General features: G+C 36.5%; 5 protein-coding genes across 5 annotated transcripts; all 5 read right to left on the bottom strand.

The window, feature by feature from the left end:
• Nucleotides 1-2,624: 2,624 nt before the first annotated feature.
• Nucleotides 2,625-3,942, bottom strand: LOC128246045 (M-phase inducer phosphatase 1-like). The gene is made up of 3 exons (XM_052964254.1): nucleotides 3,613-3,942; nucleotides 3,037-3,378; nucleotides 2,625-2,789 (listed from the first exon to the last, which is right to left on the bottom strand). The coding sequence occupies exons 1-3, from the start codon at nucleotides 3,940-3,942 to the stop codon at nucleotides 2,625-2,627; spliced, it is 837 nt and encodes a 278-aa protein (XP_052820214.1).
• A 2,574-nt stretch (nucleotides 3,943-6,516) lies between these two features.
• LOC128246044 (cdc25-like protein phosphatase twine) lies at nucleotides 6,517-7,117 on the bottom strand. Its single transcript, XM_052964253.1, has 2 exons — nucleotides 6,929-7,117; nucleotides 6,517-6,681 (listed from the first exon to the last, which is right to left on the bottom strand). Exons 1-2 carry the CDS (start codon nucleotides 7,115-7,117, stop codon nucleotides 6,517-6,519), a joined length of 354 nt encoding a protein of 117 aa, XP_052820213.1.
• Nucleotides 7,118-7,147: 30 nt separating this feature from the next.
• LOC128246043 (M-phase inducer phosphatase 1-like) lies at nucleotides 7,148-11,025 on the bottom strand. The gene is made up of 6 exons (XM_052964251.1): nucleotides 10,962-11,025; nucleotides 10,058-10,317; nucleotides 9,482-9,823; nucleotides 9,108-9,234; nucleotides 7,505-7,764; nucleotides 7,148-7,270 (listed from the first exon to the last, which is right to left on the bottom strand). The coding sequence occupies exons 1-6, from the start codon at nucleotides 11,023-11,025 to the stop codon at nucleotides 7,148-7,150; spliced, it is 1,176 nt and encodes a 391-aa protein (XP_052820211.1).
• A 597-nt stretch (nucleotides 11,026-11,622) lies between these two features.
• Nucleotides 11,623-12,646, bottom strand: LOC128246595 (M-phase inducer phosphatase 1-like). The gene is made up of 3 exons (XM_052964861.1): nucleotides 12,611-12,646; nucleotides 12,035-12,376; nucleotides 11,623-11,787 (listed from the first exon to the last, which is right to left on the bottom strand). Exons 1-3 carry the CDS (start codon nucleotides 12,629-12,631, stop codon nucleotides 11,623-11,625), a joined length of 528 nt encoding a protein of 175 aa, XP_052820821.1. The 5' UTR covers nucleotides 12,632-12,646.
• Nucleotides 12,647-15,564: 2,918 nt separating this feature from the next.
• Nucleotides 15,565-16,588, bottom strand: LOC128246594 (M-phase inducer phosphatase 1-like). Its single transcript, XM_052964860.1, has 3 exons — nucleotides 16,553-16,588; nucleotides 15,977-16,318; nucleotides 15,565-15,729 (listed from the first exon to the last, which is right to left on the bottom strand). Exons 1-3 carry the CDS (start codon nucleotides 16,571-16,573, stop codon nucleotides 15,565-15,567), a joined length of 528 nt encoding a protein of 175 aa, XP_052820820.1. The 5' UTR covers nucleotides 16,574-16,588.
• Nucleotides 16,589-17,748: the final 1,160 nt, after the last annotated feature.

The following is a 17,748-nucleotide window of genomic DNA, read 5'->3' as shown; positions in this document are numbered from 1 at the left end:
GTTTCTGGAAAGTTAGCAATTTATTGTCATATCGGATAATCAATTTGGAGTGCTAGCAAAAAAAACAAGTTCATTTTATTGTTTACTGAAAAATTTCACAATGATAATAAACAACAATAAAATCAACTTACTGCGCTGCGAAGCGGCGGGCCAACGGTGACACGGAACAAAAATCCAAACTCTGTGGAGGCATTTTTGAAATTTCTATTAAAGCAGTTCAGTCTAAGTAAGTTGTGTAATCGTAAACGTTTGGTAGAGATATGATGAAATTTGGAAGATCGGCTGTTTTATATACGATCTGAGTCAAAGGCGTTAAGATAATTCAGCTGTTCACTCAAGCACGATGATTGGAGCGGCGGACGCTCTGAGCCGCTCAAGTCAACGCTCATTTACCTACTGAACACCTCAAACGCGGTCCAATTAGCCGCTCATCAAACAATTAGTGTTAACCATTGACAATCTGATGAGTGATTATTGCTGGACAATATTGTTTGTCAGATTGTGATGAAACTTTTACAAGGTATTGGACCAAGAGCAATATTCATGGCGATGTTTCAGATGAAAGAGACTTTTAATGAGATAACATAAGTAGAATATTAGATTGTATCGATATAAACTTTATTGTCATTAGAAGATATGCAGACAGAAACCAGAAAATGACAATATGTATTGCTTTTTGCTAATATCATCTTTCAAAGTAATAGCAGTTTTATTAAGTTTGTAGAAAATGTCACAATTGAGTCGTTTATAAATAATAGATTACGGCCAGTTATATGTGTTTTCAAATGTAGTAAGTAAGCCTAATATTAGAACGAAAAGTTGAGTATCACATCGTATAATTTTGAATTAAGTGCAGCAGGATTTTGCACTCCCCCTACCCGCACAGAAAATGCACACAAAATGTTTGAACAGTACGACAACTGCATTACACGATTATAAATTATTATTGAACTGTTTTCTTTTATAATTTTATTACTAAGATGTTTTTGTTGTTGTGTGTGTTTTTGTTGTTGCGATATTACAGTCCGAATATCACAAAAATACAAAGTCATATCTCAATCTCAACCAATTTTACTGTATATTATAAAAACTATCAAAATCGTATATGTTTTCACAACTTTTAAAATTGTGTTCTCTTATTGACAATATTGATTCAAACTTTGGTCAAGATTCCTAAGAACTTTTTTCTACAACATACAATGTAACTAAGAACAACTCAATGCTGTTGAAAATTACCCCAACATATGCTTTTGTTATAGTATAAGTTATCTTTGAAACATTGACACAATGTTTTAATCGACACATTCTATGAGGTAATGTTCTTTTTTAAAAATAGTTAAAACAATAATGTGTAACATACGATGCTTTTATTCGGTAAAATGAGTTGAAACTAAAGTTCAGCGTTGACCTGAGTATTTTTTATGATATTGGAGCCAGGTGTTTAATATTGAAAACGCAAAGACTGTTCAATCGTCACTAACCCATCTCAAACTTGGCCCAATTAGCGGCTCATCAATCAGTTTGTGTTTGCCATCGTCACTCTGATGAGTGACTATTAATTGACAATATTGTTTGTCATATGGTGATAAAACTATTAAATGTAAAGGAACCTAGAGCAGTATTCATGGCGCCGGTACAGATGAAATAAATTCCTTTTGAAATTACATTTATTGAAATAACTGATCTTATCTGAGATTCTCAAATCAAAGTCAATGCTTTATCTATTCTATTTTGATAAAACATTAAAACACGAAGTATAACTCGTTAATGAAAATGGTCTCACTGACCCTGTGAATGTCTGGAATATGATAAAAGCATCAGTCATAAGACCAAGTTGTGATTTCTGATATTCTAATTGCCAGAACCTTTTGTGAAACATGTAACGTTGTTGTGGTTTTTGATTTTATAAGGTTAAGATAATCTTTTTTCTCTATAACTTATTTCGAAAGTAAATTCACCCACTTTTGCAGTGAGATGATCTTTTTTTTAAATGTCTCCTCTCTTGCACGACACTTGTAATTCCACATTTTTAGGATCGGCGCTTTGGTCTCCCAAGGACTCTGTTCTAGGCCGTTTCACATTAACGTTTTAGTAAATGCGAACCCGTTTGGATTGTACCAGAATTTGAGATTAAAGATCTGTGCGTACCCCTGGAAGTGCGCATTCTACACCAAATTGAACATAATAAATAGAGGCTTTTGACGTTGTGCTTATAAACGCGCTAAGTTACGCACACCTAACGGTAAATCTTATGTCCAACAACTTGGGTGAACTAAAGTTTTGAAATTTGAACGTTCGTCAGTATCATTGTTATGAAACACAAAACAAATACCAGTAAATCAAATTTATTTGATAAACTCAGTTTGAACCATTAATCAAAACAAAACGATTTTAAAACATAATAAAACATATTTTCAACGTATTTCGGAAAGACAGAGAGAGCAATATGAAAGGAACGAGGATAGAAAGTATAACAGCACATAATAACAAACAAAACAATGACATATGTTGGTACGATTGCGTATGGGCGAATGACATGTCAACTTTGGCTAATTTGTGGCATGCATCCAGTCAACTCCAGGTATTCCAATGGCGAGTTTTATCAGCTGCTGACCATTGTTAAATCAGAAGGTAAGTCTGAGAGAACTTCCAGCAGATTTACTTAAACGTGATCTGTGACGTGGTTTGTCGCCTGCCGCCCACGACTTGGACTTGACACGGAAGTGACGTAAGTCGTCCACGTGCTCCTGGTGCAACATGGGAACATAGATTTGGGGAAAGCACTGGTCCTGAAAGGAGAAAAACCACAATACATATTTAAATATTATTGGTGTGAATAGTTTAATAATTATATGTATGTCAAACATGAATATCTTAATATAAAATTAAATTATTATTTTTCTTAACTGTTTTATCTTTTAAGTCAAGAAAATGTGACCGGGTACAGCGTGCATTATCGTTCGCCTTGGAAATAAGAAACCAACGTCCACATGCTAAACAAATTTATACCAATAAAATATTAAATATAGCACATACCTGGAACTGGTGATAAAACTCCTTGTATCCGCCTTCCAAGAGGTAAACCTCTGGGAAGTTCAGTTGTGGGTAAGAATCCTTGTTCGATTCACGATCCAGCGATCTAAGATGGCGGTACATCTTTGGGCCTCGTTCTGATGAGAACTCGCAGTGAAAAACGATCACGTGATTCTTTTCTGATGAGGTCATTGTCTCGTTCAGGAAGTTCCGGATTGAGTCCTTTGTGTAGAGATTAATGGCGCCCCGGATATGGCCTCCTTCAAACTCGTACGGGTATCTACAGTCAATGACGGTCAAGTGATCAATATGGTGGTCGTAGTCGCCATTCAGTACAGCTGACATCTGAAAAATATAGCATCATTTTCTGATGAGGATGTTGAGATGGCATTTTCTTTTCAAAATAATAATAACTAGCATTTTAAAATCTTACCTAGAAAATGAAAGCTTTCTATTGAAGAGGGGATTATAAGAAATTAATACATTTTGGATGTGAACGTAAAAAGGCATTTATCGCCTAAAATACCCTGTTATTTAGAACACTGATTTATACTTCTTTAGAAATTAAACAAAACTCACCGTTTCCGGCAAAATGGCCATGAGATCCTTGTGTTTGCCGGCCACGGTCGGGAGCCCGTTGTCCCGTGACCCATCTGCCACAAGGTCGGAGTTCGTCGACAGCCGTTCAACCGCCTGAATGACGTCACTCGTAGACGGTCGGCTCTCATTTGTGATGACGTCATTGATTTGGGATGACTTCGGGTGGACCTCAGAAGTTCGGCGTCTTTTCTGATCATGGTAAACGTCATTGACGTCAATCCTACGTTTGTTGAAGTTCTTGTAGAAAATTTCCTCCAATGTTGTTTCCTCTGATTTCAGATCGTGGTCAACGGAAAGCTTCTTTCTCATGTTTCTGGAAAGTTAGCAATTTATTGTCATATCGGATTATCAATTTGGAGTGCTAGCAAAAAAAACAAGTTCATTTTATTGTTTACTGAAAAATTTCACAATGATGTTATGATAATAAACAACAATAAAATCAACTTACTGCGCTGCGAAGCGGCGGGCCAACGGTGACACGGAACAAAAATCCAAACTCTGTGGAGGCATTTTTGAAATTTCTATTAAAAGCAGTTCAGTCTAAGTAAGTTGTGTAAACGTAAACGTTTGGTAGAGATATGATGAAATTTGGAAGATCGGCTGTTTTATATACGATCTGAGTCAAAGGCGTTAAGATAATTCAGCTGTTCACTCAAGCACGATGATTGGAGCGGCGGACGCTCTGAGCCGCTCAAGTCAACGCTCATTTACCTACTGAACACCTCAAACGCGGTCCAATTAGCCGCTCATCAAACAATTAGTGTTAACCATTGACAATCTGATGAGTGATTATTGCTGGACAATATTGTTTGTCAGATTGTGATGAAACTTTTACAAGGTATTGGACCAAGAGCAATATTCATGGCGATGTTTAAGATGAAAGAGACTTTTAATGAGATAACATTAGTAGAATATTAGATTGTATCGATATAAACTTTATTGTCATTAGAAGATATGCAGACAGAAACCAGAAAATGACAATATGTATTGCTTTTTGCTTATATCATCTTTCAAAGTAATAGCAGTTTTATTAAGTTGGTAGAAAATGTCACAATTGAGGCGTTTATAAATACTAGTAATAGATTACGGCCAGTTATATGTGTTTTCAAATGTAGTAAGTGCAGCAGGATTTTGCACTCCCCCTACCCGCACAGAAAATGTTTGAAAAGTACGACAACTGCATTACACGATTATAAATTATTATTGAACTGTTTTCTTTTATAATTTTATTACTAAGATGTTTTTGTTGGTGTGTGTGTGTTTGTTGTTGCGATATTACAGGCCGAATATCACAAAAATACAAAGTCATATCTCAATCTCAACCAATTTTACTGTATATTATAAAAACTATCAAAATCGTATATGTTTTCACAACTTTTAAAATTGTGTTCTCTTATTGGCAATATTGATTCAAACTTTGGTCAAGATTCCTAAAAACTTATTTCTACAGCATAAAATGTAATTAAGAACAACTCAATGCTGTTGAAAATTACCCCAACATATGCTTTTGTTATAGTATAAGTTATCTTTGAAACATTGACGCAATGTTTTAATCGACACATTCTATGAGGTAATGTTCTTTTTTAAAAATAGTTAAAACATACAATAATGTGTAACATACGATGCTTTTATTCGGTAAAATGAGTTGAAACTAAAGTTCAGCGTTGACCTGAGTATTTTTTATGATATTGGAGCCAGGTGTTTAATATTGAAAACGCAAAGACTGTTCAATCGTCACTAACCCATCTCAAACTTGGCCCAATTAGCGGCTCATCAATCAGTTTGTGTTTGCCATCGTCACTCTGATGAGTGACTATTAATTGACAATATTGTTTGTCATATGGTGATAAAACTATTAAATGTAAAGGAACCTAGAGCAGTATTCATGGCGCCGGTACAGATGAAACAAATTCCTTTTGAAATTACATTTATTGAAATAACTGATCGTATATGAGATTCTCAAGTCAAAGTCAATGCCTTATTTATTCTATTTTATAGAACATTAAAACACGAAGCATTACTCGTTAATGAAAATGGTCTCACCGACCCTGTGAATATCTGGAATATGATAAAAGCATCAGTCATAAGACCAAGTTGTGATTTCTGATATTCTAATTGCCAGAACCTTTTGTGAAACATGTAACGTTGTTGTGGTTTTTGATTTTATAAGGTTAAGATAATCTTTTTTCTCTATAACTTATTTCGAAAGTAAATTCACCCACTTCTGCAGTGAGATGATCTTTTTTTAAATGTCTCCTCTCTTGCACGACACTTGTAATTCCACATTTTTAGGATCGGCGCTTTGGTCTCCCAAGGACTCTGTTCTAGGCCGTTTCACATTAACGTTTTAGTAAATGCGAACCCGTTTGGATTGTACCAGAATTTGAGATTAAAGATCTGTGCGTACCCCTGGAAGTGCGCATTCTACACCAAATTGAACAGAATAAATAGAGGCTTTTGACGTTGTGCTTATAAACGCGCTAAGTTACGCACACCTAACGGTAAATCTTATGTCCAACAACTTGGGTGAACTAAAGTTTTGAAATTTAAACGTTCGTCAGTATCATTGTTATGAAACACAAAACAAACACCAGTAAATCAAATTTATTTGATAAACTCAGTTTGAACCATTAATCAAAACAAAACGATTTTAAAACATAATAAAACATATTTTCAACGTATTTCGGAAAGACAGAGAGAGCAATATGAAAGGAACGAGAATAGAAAGTATAACAGCACATAATAACAAACAAAACAATGACATATGTTGGTACGATTGCGTATGGGCGTATGACATGTCAACTTTGGCTAATTTGTGGCATGCATCCAGTCATCTCCAGGTATTCCAATGGCGAGTTTTATCAGCTGCTGACCATTGTTAAATCAGAAGGTAAGTCTGAGAGAACTTCCAGCAGATTTACTTAAACGTGATCTGTGACGTGGTTTGTCGCCTGCCGCCCACGACTTGGACTTGACACGGAAGTGACGTAAGTCGTCCACGTGCTCCTGGTGCAACATGGGAACATAGATTTGGGGAAAGCACTGGTCCTGAAAGGAGAAAAACCACAATACATATTTAAATATTATTGTTTTGAATAGTTTAATAATTATATGTATGTCAAACATGAATATCTTAATATAAAATTAAATTATTATTTTTCTTAACTGTTTTATCTTTTAAGTCAAGAAAATGTGACCGGGTACAGCGTGCATTATCGTTCGCCTTGGAAATAAGAAACCAACGTCCACATGCTAAACAAATTTATACCAATAAAATATTAAATATAGCACATACCTGGAACTGGTGATAAAACTCCTTGTATCCGCCTTCCAAGAGGTAAACCTCTGGGAAGTTCAGTTGTGGGTAAGAATCCTTGTTCGATTCACGATCCAGCGATCTAAGATGGCGGTACATCTTTGGGCCTCGTTCTGATGAGAACTCGCAGTGAAAAACGATCACGTGATTCTTTTCTGATGAGGTCATTGTCTCGTTCAGGAAGTTCCGGATTGAGTCCTATGTGTAGAGATTAATGGCGCCCCGGATATGGCCTCCTTCAAACTCGTACGGGTATCTACAGTCAATGACGGTCAAGTGATCAATATGGTGGTCGTAGTCGCCATTCAGTACAGCTGACATCTGAAAAATATAGCATCATTTTCTGATGAGGATGTTGAGATGGCATTTTCTTTTCAAAATAATAATAACTAGCATTTTAAAATCTTATCTAGAAAATGAAAGCTTTCTATTGAAGAGGGGATTATAAGAAATTAATACATTTTGGATGTGAACGTAAAAAGGCATTTATCGCCTAAAATACCCTGTTATTCAGAACACTGATTTAAGCTTCTTTAGAAATTAAACGAAACTCACCGTTTCCGGCAAAATGGCCATGAGATCCTTGTGTTTGCCGGCCACGGTCGGGAGCCCGTTGTCCCGTGACCCATCTGCCACAAGGTCGGAGTTCGTCGACAGCCGTTCAACCGCCTGAATGACGTCACTCGTAGACGATCGGCTCTCATTTGTGATGACGTCATTGATTTGGGATGACTTCGGGTGGACCTCAGAAGTTCGGCGTCTTTTCTGATCATGGTAAACGTCATTGACGTCAATCCTACGTTTGAGGTAATGTTCTTTTTTAAAAATAGTTAAAACATACAATAATGTGTAACATACGATGCTTTTATTCGGTAAAATGAGTTGAAACTAAAGTTCAGCGTTGACCTGAGTATTTTTTATGATATTGGAGCCAGGTGTTTAATATTGAAAACGCAAAGACTGTTCAATCGTCACTAACCCATCTCAAACTTGGCCCAATTAGCGGCTCATCAATCAGTTTGTGTTTGCCATCGTCACTCTGATGAGTGACTATTAATTGACAATATTGTTTGTCATATGGTGATAAAACTATTAAATGTAAAGGAACCTAGAGCAGTATTCATGGCGCCGGTACAGATGAAATAAATTCCTTTTGAAATTACATTTATTGAAATAACTGATCGTATATGAGATTCTCAAGTCAAAGTCAATGCCTTATTTATTCTATTTTATAGAACATTAAAACACGAAGCATTACTCGTTAATGAAAATGGTCTCACCGACCCTGTGAATGTCTGGAATATGATAAAAGCATCAGTCATAAGACCAAATTGTGATTTCTGATATTCTAATTGCCAGAACCTTTTGTGAAACATGTAACGTTGTTGTGGTTTTTGATTTTATAAGGTTAAGATAATCTTTTTTCTCCATAACTTATTTCGAAAGTAAATTCACCCACTTCTGCAGTGAGATGATCTTTTTTTAAATGTCTCCTCTCTTGCACGACACTTGTAATTCCACATTTTTAGGATCGGCGCTTTGGTCTCCCAAGGACTCTGTTCTAGGCCGTTTCACATTAACGTTTTAGTAAATGCGAACCCGTTTGGATTGTACCAGAATTTGAGATTAAAGATCTGTGCGTACCCCTGGAAGTGCGCATTCTACACCAAATTGAACAGAATAAATAGAGGCTTTTGACGTTGTGCTTATAAACGCGCTAAGTTACGCACACCTAACGGTAAATCTTATGTCCAACAACTTGGGTGAACTAAAGTTTTGAAATTTGAACGTTCGTCAGTATCATTGTTATGAAACACAAAACAAATACCAGTAAATCAAATTTATTTGATAAACTCAGTTTGAACCATTAATCAAAACAAAACGATTTTAAAACATAATAAAACATATTTTCAACGTATTTCGGAAAGACAGAGAGAGCAATATGAAAGGAACGAGAATAGAAAGTATAACAGCACATAATAACAAACAAAACAATGACATATGTTGGTACGATTGCGTATGGGCGTATGACATGTCAACTTTGGCTAATTTGTGGCATGCATCCAGTCATCTCCAGGTATTCCAATGGCGAGTTTTATCAGCTGCTGACCATTGTTAAATCAGAAGGTAAGTCTGAGAGAACTTCCAGCAGATTTACTTAAACGTGATCTGTGACGTGGTTTGTCGCCTGCCGCCCACGACTTGGACTTGACACGGAAGTGACGTAAGTCGTCCACGTGCTCCTGGTGCAACATGGGAACATAGATTTGGGGAAAGCACTGGTCCTGAAAGGAGAAAAACCACAATACATATTTAAATATTATTGGTGTGAATAGTTTAATAATTATATGTATGTCAAACATGAATATCTTAATATAAAATTAAATTATTATTTTTCTTAACTGTTTTATCTTTTAAGTCAAGAAAATGTGACCGGGTACAGCGTGCATTATCGTTCGCCTTGGAAATAAGAAACCAACGTCCACATGCTAAACAAATTTATACCAATAAAATATTAAATATAGCACATACCTGGAACTGGTGATAAAACTCCTTGTATCCGCCTTCCAAGAGGTAAACCTCTGGGAAGTTCAGTTGTGGGTAAGAATCCTTGTTCGATTCACGATCCAGCGATCTAAGATGGCGGTACATCTTTGGGCCTCGTTCTGATGAGAACTCGCAGTGAAAAACGATCACGTGATTCTTTTCTGATGAGGTCATTGTCTCGTTCAGGAAGTTCCGGATTGAGTCCTTTGTGTAGAGATTAATGGCGCCCCGGATATGGCCTCCTTCAAACTCGTACGGGTATCTACAGTCAATGACGGTCAAGTGATCAATATGGTGGTCGTAGTCGCCATTCAGTACAGCTGACATCTGAAAAATATAGCATCATTTTCTGATGAGGATGTTGAGATGGCATTTTCTTTTCAAAATAATAATAACTAGCATTTTAAAATCTTATCTAGAAAATGAAAGCTTTCTATTGAAGAGGGGATTATAAGAAATTAATACATTTTGGATGTGAACGTAAAAAGGCATTTATCGCCTAAAATACCCTGTTATTCAGAACACTGATTTAAGCTTCTTTAGAAATTAAACGAAACTCACCGTTTCCGGCAAAATGGCCATGAGATCCTTGTGTTTGCCGGCCACGGTCGGGAGCCCGTTGTCCCGTGACCCATCTGCCACAAGGTCGGAGTTCGTCGACAGCCGTTCAACCGCCTGAATGACGTCACTCGTAGACGATCGGCTCTCATTTGTGATGACGTCATTGATTTGGGATGACTTCGGGTGGACCTCAGAAGTTCGGCGTCTTTTCTGATCATGGTAAACGTCATTGACGTCAATCCTACGTTTGAGGTAATGTTCTTTTTTAAAAATAGTTAAAACATACAATAATGTGTAACATACGATGCTTTTATTCGGTAAAATGAGTTGAAACTAAAGTTCAGCGTTGACCTGAGTATTTTTTATGATATTGGAGCCAGGTGTTTAATATTGAAAACGCAAAGACTGTTCAATCGTCACTAACCCATCTCAAACTTGGCCCAATTAGCGGCTCATCAATCAGTTTGTGTTTGCCATCGTCACTCTGATGAGTGACTATTAATTGACAATATTGTTTGTCATATGGTGATAAAACTATTAAATGTAAAGGAACCTAGAGCAGTATTCATGGCGCCGGTACAGATGAAATAAATTCCTTTTGAAATTACATTTATTGAAATAACTGATCGTATATGAGATTCTCAAGTCAAAGTCAATGCCTTATTTATTCTATTTTATAGAACATTAAAACACGAAGCATTACTCGTTAATGAAAATGGTCTCACCGACCCTGTGAATGTCTGGAATATGATAAAAGCATCAGTCATAAGACCAAATTGTGATTTCTGATATTCTAATTGCCAGAACCTTTTGTGAAACATGTAACGTTGTTGTGGTTTTTGATTTTATAAGGTTAAGATAATCTTTTTTCTCCATAACTTATTTCGAAAGTAAATTCACCCACTTCTGCAGTGAGATGATCTTTTTTTAAATGTCTCCTCTCTTGCACGACACTTGTAATTCCACATTTTTAGGATCGGCGCTTTGGTCTCCCAAGGACTCTGTTCTAGGCCGTTTCACATTAACGTTTTAGTAAATGCGAACCCGTTTGGATTGTACCAGAATTTGAGATTAAAGATCTGTGCGTACCCCTGGAAGTGCGCATTCTACACCAAATTGAACAGAATAAATAGAGGCTTTTGACGTTGTGCTTATAAACGCGCTAAGTTACGCACACCTAACGGTAAATCTTATGTCCAACAACTTGGGTGAACTAAAGTTTTGAAATTTGAACGTTCGTCAGTATCATTGTTATGAAACACAAAACAAATACCAGTAAATCAAATTTATTTGATAAACTCAGTTTGAACCATTAATCAAAACAAAACGATTTTAAAACATAATAAAACATATTTTCAACGTATTTCGGAAAGACAGAGAGAGCAATATGAAAGGAACGAGAATAGAAAGTATAACAGCACATAATAACAAACAAAACAATGACATATGTTGGTACGATTGCGTATGGGCGTATGACATGTCAACTTTGGCTAATTTGTGGCATGCATCCAGTCATCTCCAGGTATTCCAATGGCGAGTTTTATCAGCTGCTGACCATTGTTAAATCAGAAGGTAAGTCTGAGAGAACTTCCAGCAGATTTACTTAAACGTGATCTGTGACGTGGTTTGTCGCCTGCCGCCCACGACTTGGACTTGACACGGAAGTGACGTAAGTCGTCCACGTGCTCCTGGTGCAACATGGGAACATAGATTTGGGGAAAGCACTGGTCCTGAAAGGAGAAAAACCACAATACATATTTAAATATTATTGGTGTGAATAGTTTAATAATTATATGTATGTCAAACATGAATATCTTAATATAAAATTAAATTATTATTTTTCTTAACTGTTTTATCTTTTAAGTCAAGAAAATGTGACCGGGTACAGCGTGCATTATCGTTCGCCTTGGAAATAAGAAACCAACGTCCACATGCTAAACAAATTTATACCAATAAAATATTAAATATAGCACATACCTGGAACTGGTGATAAAACTCCTTGTATCCGCCTTCCAAGAGGTAAACCTCTGGGAAGTTCAGTTGTGGGTAAGAATCCTTGTTCGATTCACGATCCAGCGATCTAAGATGGCGGTACATCTTTGGGCCTCGTTCTGATGAGAACTCGCAGTGAAAAACGATCACGTGATTCTTTTCTGATGAGGTCATTGTCTCGTTCAGGAAGTTCCGGATGGAGTCCTTTGTGTAGAGATTAATGGCGCCCCGGATATGGCCTCCTTCAAACTCGTACGGGTATCTACAGTCAATGACGGTCAAGTGATCAATATGGTGGTCGTAGTCGCCATTCAGTACAGCTGACATCTGAAAAATATAGCATCATTTTCTGATGAGGATGTTGAGATGGCATTTTCTTTTCAAAATAATAATAACTAGCATTTTAAAATCTTATCTAGAAAATGAAAGCTTTCTATTGAAGAGGGGATTATAAGAAATTAATACATTTTGGATGTGAACGTAAAAAGGCATTTATCGCCTAAAATACCCTGTTATTCAGAACACTGATTTAAGCTTCTTTAGAAATTAAACGAAACTCACCGTTTCCGGCAAAATGGCCATGAGATCCTTGTGTTTGCCGGCCACGGTCGGGAGCCCGTTGTCCCGTGACCCATCTGCCACAAGGTCGGAGTTCGTCGACAGCCGTTCAACCGCCTGAATGACGTCACTCGTAGACGATCGGCTCTCATTTGTGATGACGTCATTGATTTGGGATGACTTCGGGTGGACCTCAGAAGTTCGGCGTCTTTTCTGATCATGGTAAACGTCATTGACGTCAATCCTACGTTTGTTGAAGTTCTTGTAGAAAATTTCCTCCAATGTTGTTTCCTCTGATTTCAGATCGTGGTCAACGGAAAGCTTCTTTCTCATGTTTCTGGAAAGTTAGCAATTTATTGTCATATCGGATAATCAATTTGGAGTGCTAGCAAAAAAAACAAGTTCATTTTATTGTTTACTGAAAAATTTCACAATGATAATAAACAACAATAAAATCAACTTACTGCGCTGCGAAGCGGCGGGCCAACGGTGACACGGAACAAAAATCCAAACTCTGTGGAGGCATTTTTGAAATTTCTATTAAAGCAGTTCAGTCTAAGTAAGTTGTGTAATCGTAAACGTTTGGTAGAGATATGATGAAATTTGGAAGATCGGCTGTTTTATATACGATCTGAGTCAAAGGCGTTAAGATAATTCAGCTGTTCACTCAAGCACGATGATTGGAGCGGCGGACGCTCTGAGCCGCTCAAGTCAACGCTCATTTACCTACTGAACACCTCAAACGCGGTCCAATTAGCCGCTCATCAAACAATTAGTGTTAACCATTGACAATCTGATGAGTGATTATTGCTGGACAATATTGTTTGTCAGATTGTGATGAAACTTTTACAAGGTATTGGACCAAGAGCAATATTCATGGCGATGTTTCAGATGAAAGAGACTTTTAATGAGATAACATAAGTAGAATATTAGATTGTATCGATATAAACTTTATTGTCATTAGAAGATATGCAGACAGAAACCAGAAAATGACAATATGTATTGCTTTTTGCTAATATCATCTTTCAAAGTAATAGCAGTTTTATTAAGTTTGTAGAAAATGTCACAATTGAGTCGTTTATAAATAATAGATTACGGCCAGTTATATGTGTTTTCAAATGTAGTAAGTAAGCCTAATATTAGAACGAAAAGTTGAGTATCACATCGTATAATTTTGAATTAAGTGCAGCAGGATTTTGCACTCCCCCTACCCGCACAGAAAATGCACACAAAATGTTTGAACAGTACGACAACTGCATTACACGATTATAAATTATTATTGAACTGTTTTCTTTTATAATTTTATTACTAAGATGTTTTTGTTGTTGTGTGTGTTTTTGTTGTTGCGATATTACAGTCCGAATATCACAAAAATACAAAGTCATATCTCAATCTCAACCAATTTTACTGTATATTATAAAAACTATCAAAATCGTATATGTTTTCACAACTTTTAAAATTGTGTTCTCTTATTGACAATATTGATTCAAACTTTGGTCAAGATTCCTAAGAACTTTTTTCTACAACATACAATGTAACTAAGAACAACTCAATGCTGTTGAAAATTACCCCAACATATGCTTTTGTTATAGTATAAGTTATCTTTGAAACATTGACACAATGTTTTAATCGACACATTCTATGAGGTAATGTTCTTTTTTAAAAATAGTTAAAACAATAATGTGTAACATACGATGCTTTTATTCGGTAAAATGAGTTGAAACTAAAGTTCAGCGTTGACCTGAGTATTTTTTATGATATTGGAGCCAGGTGTTTAATATTGAAAACGCAAAGACTGTTCAATCGTCACTAACCCATCTCAAACTTGGCCCAATTAGCGGCTCATCAATCAGTTTGTGTTTGCCATCGTCACTCTGATGAGTGACTATTAATTGACAATATTGTTTGTCATATGGTGATAAAACTATTAAATGTAAAGGAACCTAGAGCAGTATTCATGGCGCCGGTACAGATGAAATAAATTCCTTTTGAAATTACATTTATTGAAATAACTGATCTTATCTGAGATTCTCAAATCAAAGTCAATGCTTTATCTATTCTATTTTGATAAAACATTAAAACACGAAGTATAACTCGTTAATGAAAATGGTCTCACTGACCCTGTGAATGTCTGGAATATGATAAAAGCATCAGTCATAAGACCAAGTTGTGATTTCTGATATTCTAATTGCCAGAACCTTTTGTGAAACATGTAACGTTGTTGTGGTTTTTGATTTTATAAGGTTAAGATAATCTTTTTTCTCTATAACTTATTTCGAAAGTAAATTCACCCACTTTTGCAGTGAGATGATCTTTTTTTTAAATGTCTCCTCTCTTGCACGACACTTGTAATTCCACATTTTTAGGATCGGCGCTTTGGTCTCCCAAGGACTCTGTTCTAGGCCGTTTCACATTAACGTTTTAGTAAATGCGAACCCGTTTGGATTGTACCAGAATTTGAGATTAAAGATCTGTGCGTACCCCTGGAAGTGCGCATTCTACACCAAATTGAACATAATAAATAGAGGCTTTTGACGTTGTGCTTATAAACGCGCTAAGTTACGCACACCTAACGGTAAATCTTATGTCCAACAACTTGGGTGAACTAAAGTTTTGAAATTTGAACGTTCGTCAGTATCATTGTTATGAAACACAAAACAAATACCAGTAAATCAAATTTATTTGATAAACTCAGTTTGAACCATTAATCAAAACAAAACGATTTTAAAACATAATAAAACATATTTTCAACGTATTTCGGAAAGACAGAGAGAGCAATATGAAAGGAACGAGGATAGAAAGTATAACAGCACATAATAACAAACAAAACAATGACATATGTTGGTACGATTGCGTATGGGCGAATGACATGTCAACTTTGGCTAATTTGTGGCATGCATCCAGTCAACTCCAGGTATTCCAATGGCGAGTTTTATCAGCTGCTGACCATTGTTAAATCAGAAGGTAAGTCTGAGAGAACTTCCAGCAGATTTACTTAAACGTGATCTGTGACGTGGTTTGTCGCCTGCCGCCCACGACTTGGACTTGACACGGAAGTGACGTAAGTCGTCCACGTGCTCCTGGTGCAACATGGGAACATAGATTTGGGGAAAGCACTGGTCCTGAAAGGAGAAAAACCACAATACATATTTAAATATTATTGGTGTGAATAGTTTAATAATTATATGTATGTCAAACATGAATATCTTAATATAAAATTAAATTATTATTTTTCTTAACTGTTTTATCTTTTAAGTCAAGAAAATGTGACCGGGTACAGCGTGCATTATCGTTCGCCTTGGAAATAAGAAACCAACGTCCACATGCTAAACAAATTTATACCAATAAAATATTAAATATAGCACATACCTGGAACTGGTGATAAAACTCCTTGTATCCGCCTTCCAAGAGGTAAACCTCTGGGAAGTTCAGTTGTGGGTAAGAATCCTTGTTCGATTCACGATCCAGCGATCTAAGATGGCGGTACATCTTTGGGCCTCGTTCTGATGAGAACTCGCAGTGAAAAACGATCACGTGATTCTTTTCTGATGAGGTCATTGTCTCGTTCAGGAAGTTCCGGATGGAGTCCTTTGTGTAGAGATTAATGGCGCCCCGGATATGGCCTCCTTCAAACTCGTACGGGTATCTACAGTCAATGACGGTCAAGTGATCAATATGGTGGTCGTAGTCGCCATTCAGTACAGCTGACATCTGAAAAATATAGCATCATTTTCTGATGAGGATGTTGAGATGGCATTTTCTTTTCAAAATAATAATAACTAGCATTTTAAAATCTTATCTAGAAAATGAAAGCTTTCTATTGAAGAGGGGATTATAAGAAATTAATACATTTTGGATGTGAACGTAAAAAGGCATTTATCGCCTAAAATACCCTGTTATTCAGAACACTGATTTAAGCTTCTTTAGAAATTAAACGAAACTCACCGTTTCCGGCAAAATGGCCATGAGATCCTTGTGTTTGCCGGCCACGGTCGGGAGCCCGTTGTCCCGTGACCCATCTGCCACAAGGTCGGAGTTCGTCGACAGCCGTTCAACCGCCTGAATGACGTCACTCGTAGACGATCGGCTCTCATTTGTGATGACGTCATTGATTTGGGATGACTTCGGGTGGACCTCAGAAGTTCGGCGTCTTTTCTGATCATGGTAAACGTCATTGACGTCAATCCTACGTTTGTTGAAGTTCTTGTAGAAAATTTCCTCCAATGTTGTTTCCTCTGATTTCAGATCGTGGTCAACGGAAAGCTTCTTTCTCATGTTTCTGGAAAGTTAGCAATTTATTGTCATATCGGATAATCAATTTGGAGTGCTAGCAAAAAAAACAAGTTCATTTTATTGTTTACTGAAAAATTTCACAATGATGTTATGATAATAAACAACAATAAAATCAACTTACTGCGCTGCGAAGCGGCGGGCCAACGGTGACACGGAACAAAAATCCAAACTCTGTGGAGGCATTTTTGAAATTTTTATTAAAAGCAATTCAGTCTAAGTAAGTTGTGTAAACGTAAACGTTTGGTAGAGATATGATGAAATTTGGAAGATCGGCTGTTTTATATACGATCTGAGTCAAAGGCGTTAAGATAATTCAGCTGTTCACTCAAGCACGATGATTGGAGCGGCGGACGCTCTGAGCCGCTCAAGTCAACGCTCATTTACCTACTGAACACCTCAAACGCGGTCCAATTAGCCGCTCATCAAACAATTAGTGTTAACCATTGACAATCTGATGAGTGATTATTGCTGGACAATATTGTTTGTCAGATTGTGATGAAACTTTTACAAGGTATTGGACCAAGAGCAATATTCATGGCGATGTTTAAGATGAAAGAGACTTTTAATGAGATAACATTAGTAGAATATTAGATTGTATCGATATAAACTTTATTGTCATTAGAAGATATGCAGACAGAAACCAGAAAATGACAATATGTATTGCTTTTTGCTAATATCATCTTTCAAAGTAATAGCAGTTTTATTAAGTTTGTAGAAAATGTCACAATTGAGGCGTTTATAAATAATAGATTACGGCCAGTTATATGTGTTTTCAAATGCAGTAAGTAAGCCTAAAATTAGAACGAAAAGTTGAGTATCACATCGTATAATTTTGAATTAAGTGCAGC

The sequence above is a fragment of the Mya arenaria genome, chromosome 9 (assembly GCF_026914265.1).
Source record: "Mya arenaria isolate MELC-2E11 chromosome 9, ASM2691426v1".
Taxonomy (NCBI): Eukaryota; Metazoa; Mollusca; class Bivalvia; order Myida; family Myidae; genus Mya; species Mya arenaria.
The sequence above is the reverse complement of the archived record's forward strand: the minus strand, read 5'-3'. Positions and strand labels throughout refer to the sequence as shown.

Bases quoted from the DNA above. Each gene is read 5' to 3' on its own strand.
- LOC128246045 (XM_052964254.1), bottom strand. From the start codon at position 3,942: ATGAGAAAGAAGCTTTCCGTTGACCACGATCTGAAATCAGAGGAAACA. The intron at 3,379-3,612 runs GTGAGTTTTGTT...TATATTTTTCAG, and splicing joins TGGCCATTTTGCCGGAAACG to ATGTCAGCTGTACTGAATGG. The intron at 2,790-3,036 runs GTATGTGCTATA...TTCTCCTTTCAG, and splicing joins AGTTTTATCACCAGTTCCAG to GACCAGTGCTTTCCCCAAAT.
- LOC128246044 (XM_052964253.1), bottom strand. From the start codon at position 7,117: ATGACCTCATCAGAAAAGAATCACGTGATCGTTTTTCACTGCGAGTTC. The intron at 6,682-6,928 runs GTATGTGCTATA...TTCTCCTTTCAG, and splicing joins AGTTTTATCACCAGTTCCAG to GACCAGTGCTTTCCCCAAAT.
- LOC128246043 (XM_052964251.1), bottom strand. From the start codon at position 11,025: ATGTGGAATTACAAGTGTCGTGCAAGAGAGGAGACATTTAAAAAAAGA. The intron at 7,765-9,107 runs GTAAATCTGCTG...TTTTTAAAAAAG, and splicing joins ACGTCACAGATCACGTTTAA to AACATTACCTCAAACGTAGG. The intron at 7,271-7,504 runs GTGAGTTTCGTT...TATATTTTTCAG, and splicing joins TGGCCATTTTGCCGGAAACG to ATGTCAGCTGTACTGAATGG.
- LOC128246595 (XM_052964861.1), bottom strand. From the start codon at position 12,631: ATGGCCATTTTGCCGGAAACG. The intron at 12,377-12,610 runs GTGAGTTTCGTT...TATATTTTTCAG, and splicing joins TGGCCATTTTGCCGGAAACG to ATGTCAGCTGTACTGAATGG. The intron at 11,788-12,034 runs GTATGTGCTATA...TTCTCCTTTCAG, and splicing joins AGTTTTATCACCAGTTCCAG to GACCAGTGCTTTCCCCAAAT.
- LOC128246594 (XM_052964860.1), bottom strand. From the start codon at position 16,573: ATGGCCATTTTGCCGGAAACG. The intron at 16,319-16,552 runs GTGAGTTTCGTT...TATATTTTTCAG, and splicing joins TGGCCATTTTGCCGGAAACG to ATGTCAGCTGTACTGAATGG. The intron at 15,730-15,976 runs GTATGTGCTATA...TTCTCCTTTCAG, and splicing joins AGTTTTATCACCAGTTCCAG to GACCAGTGCTTTCCCCAAAT.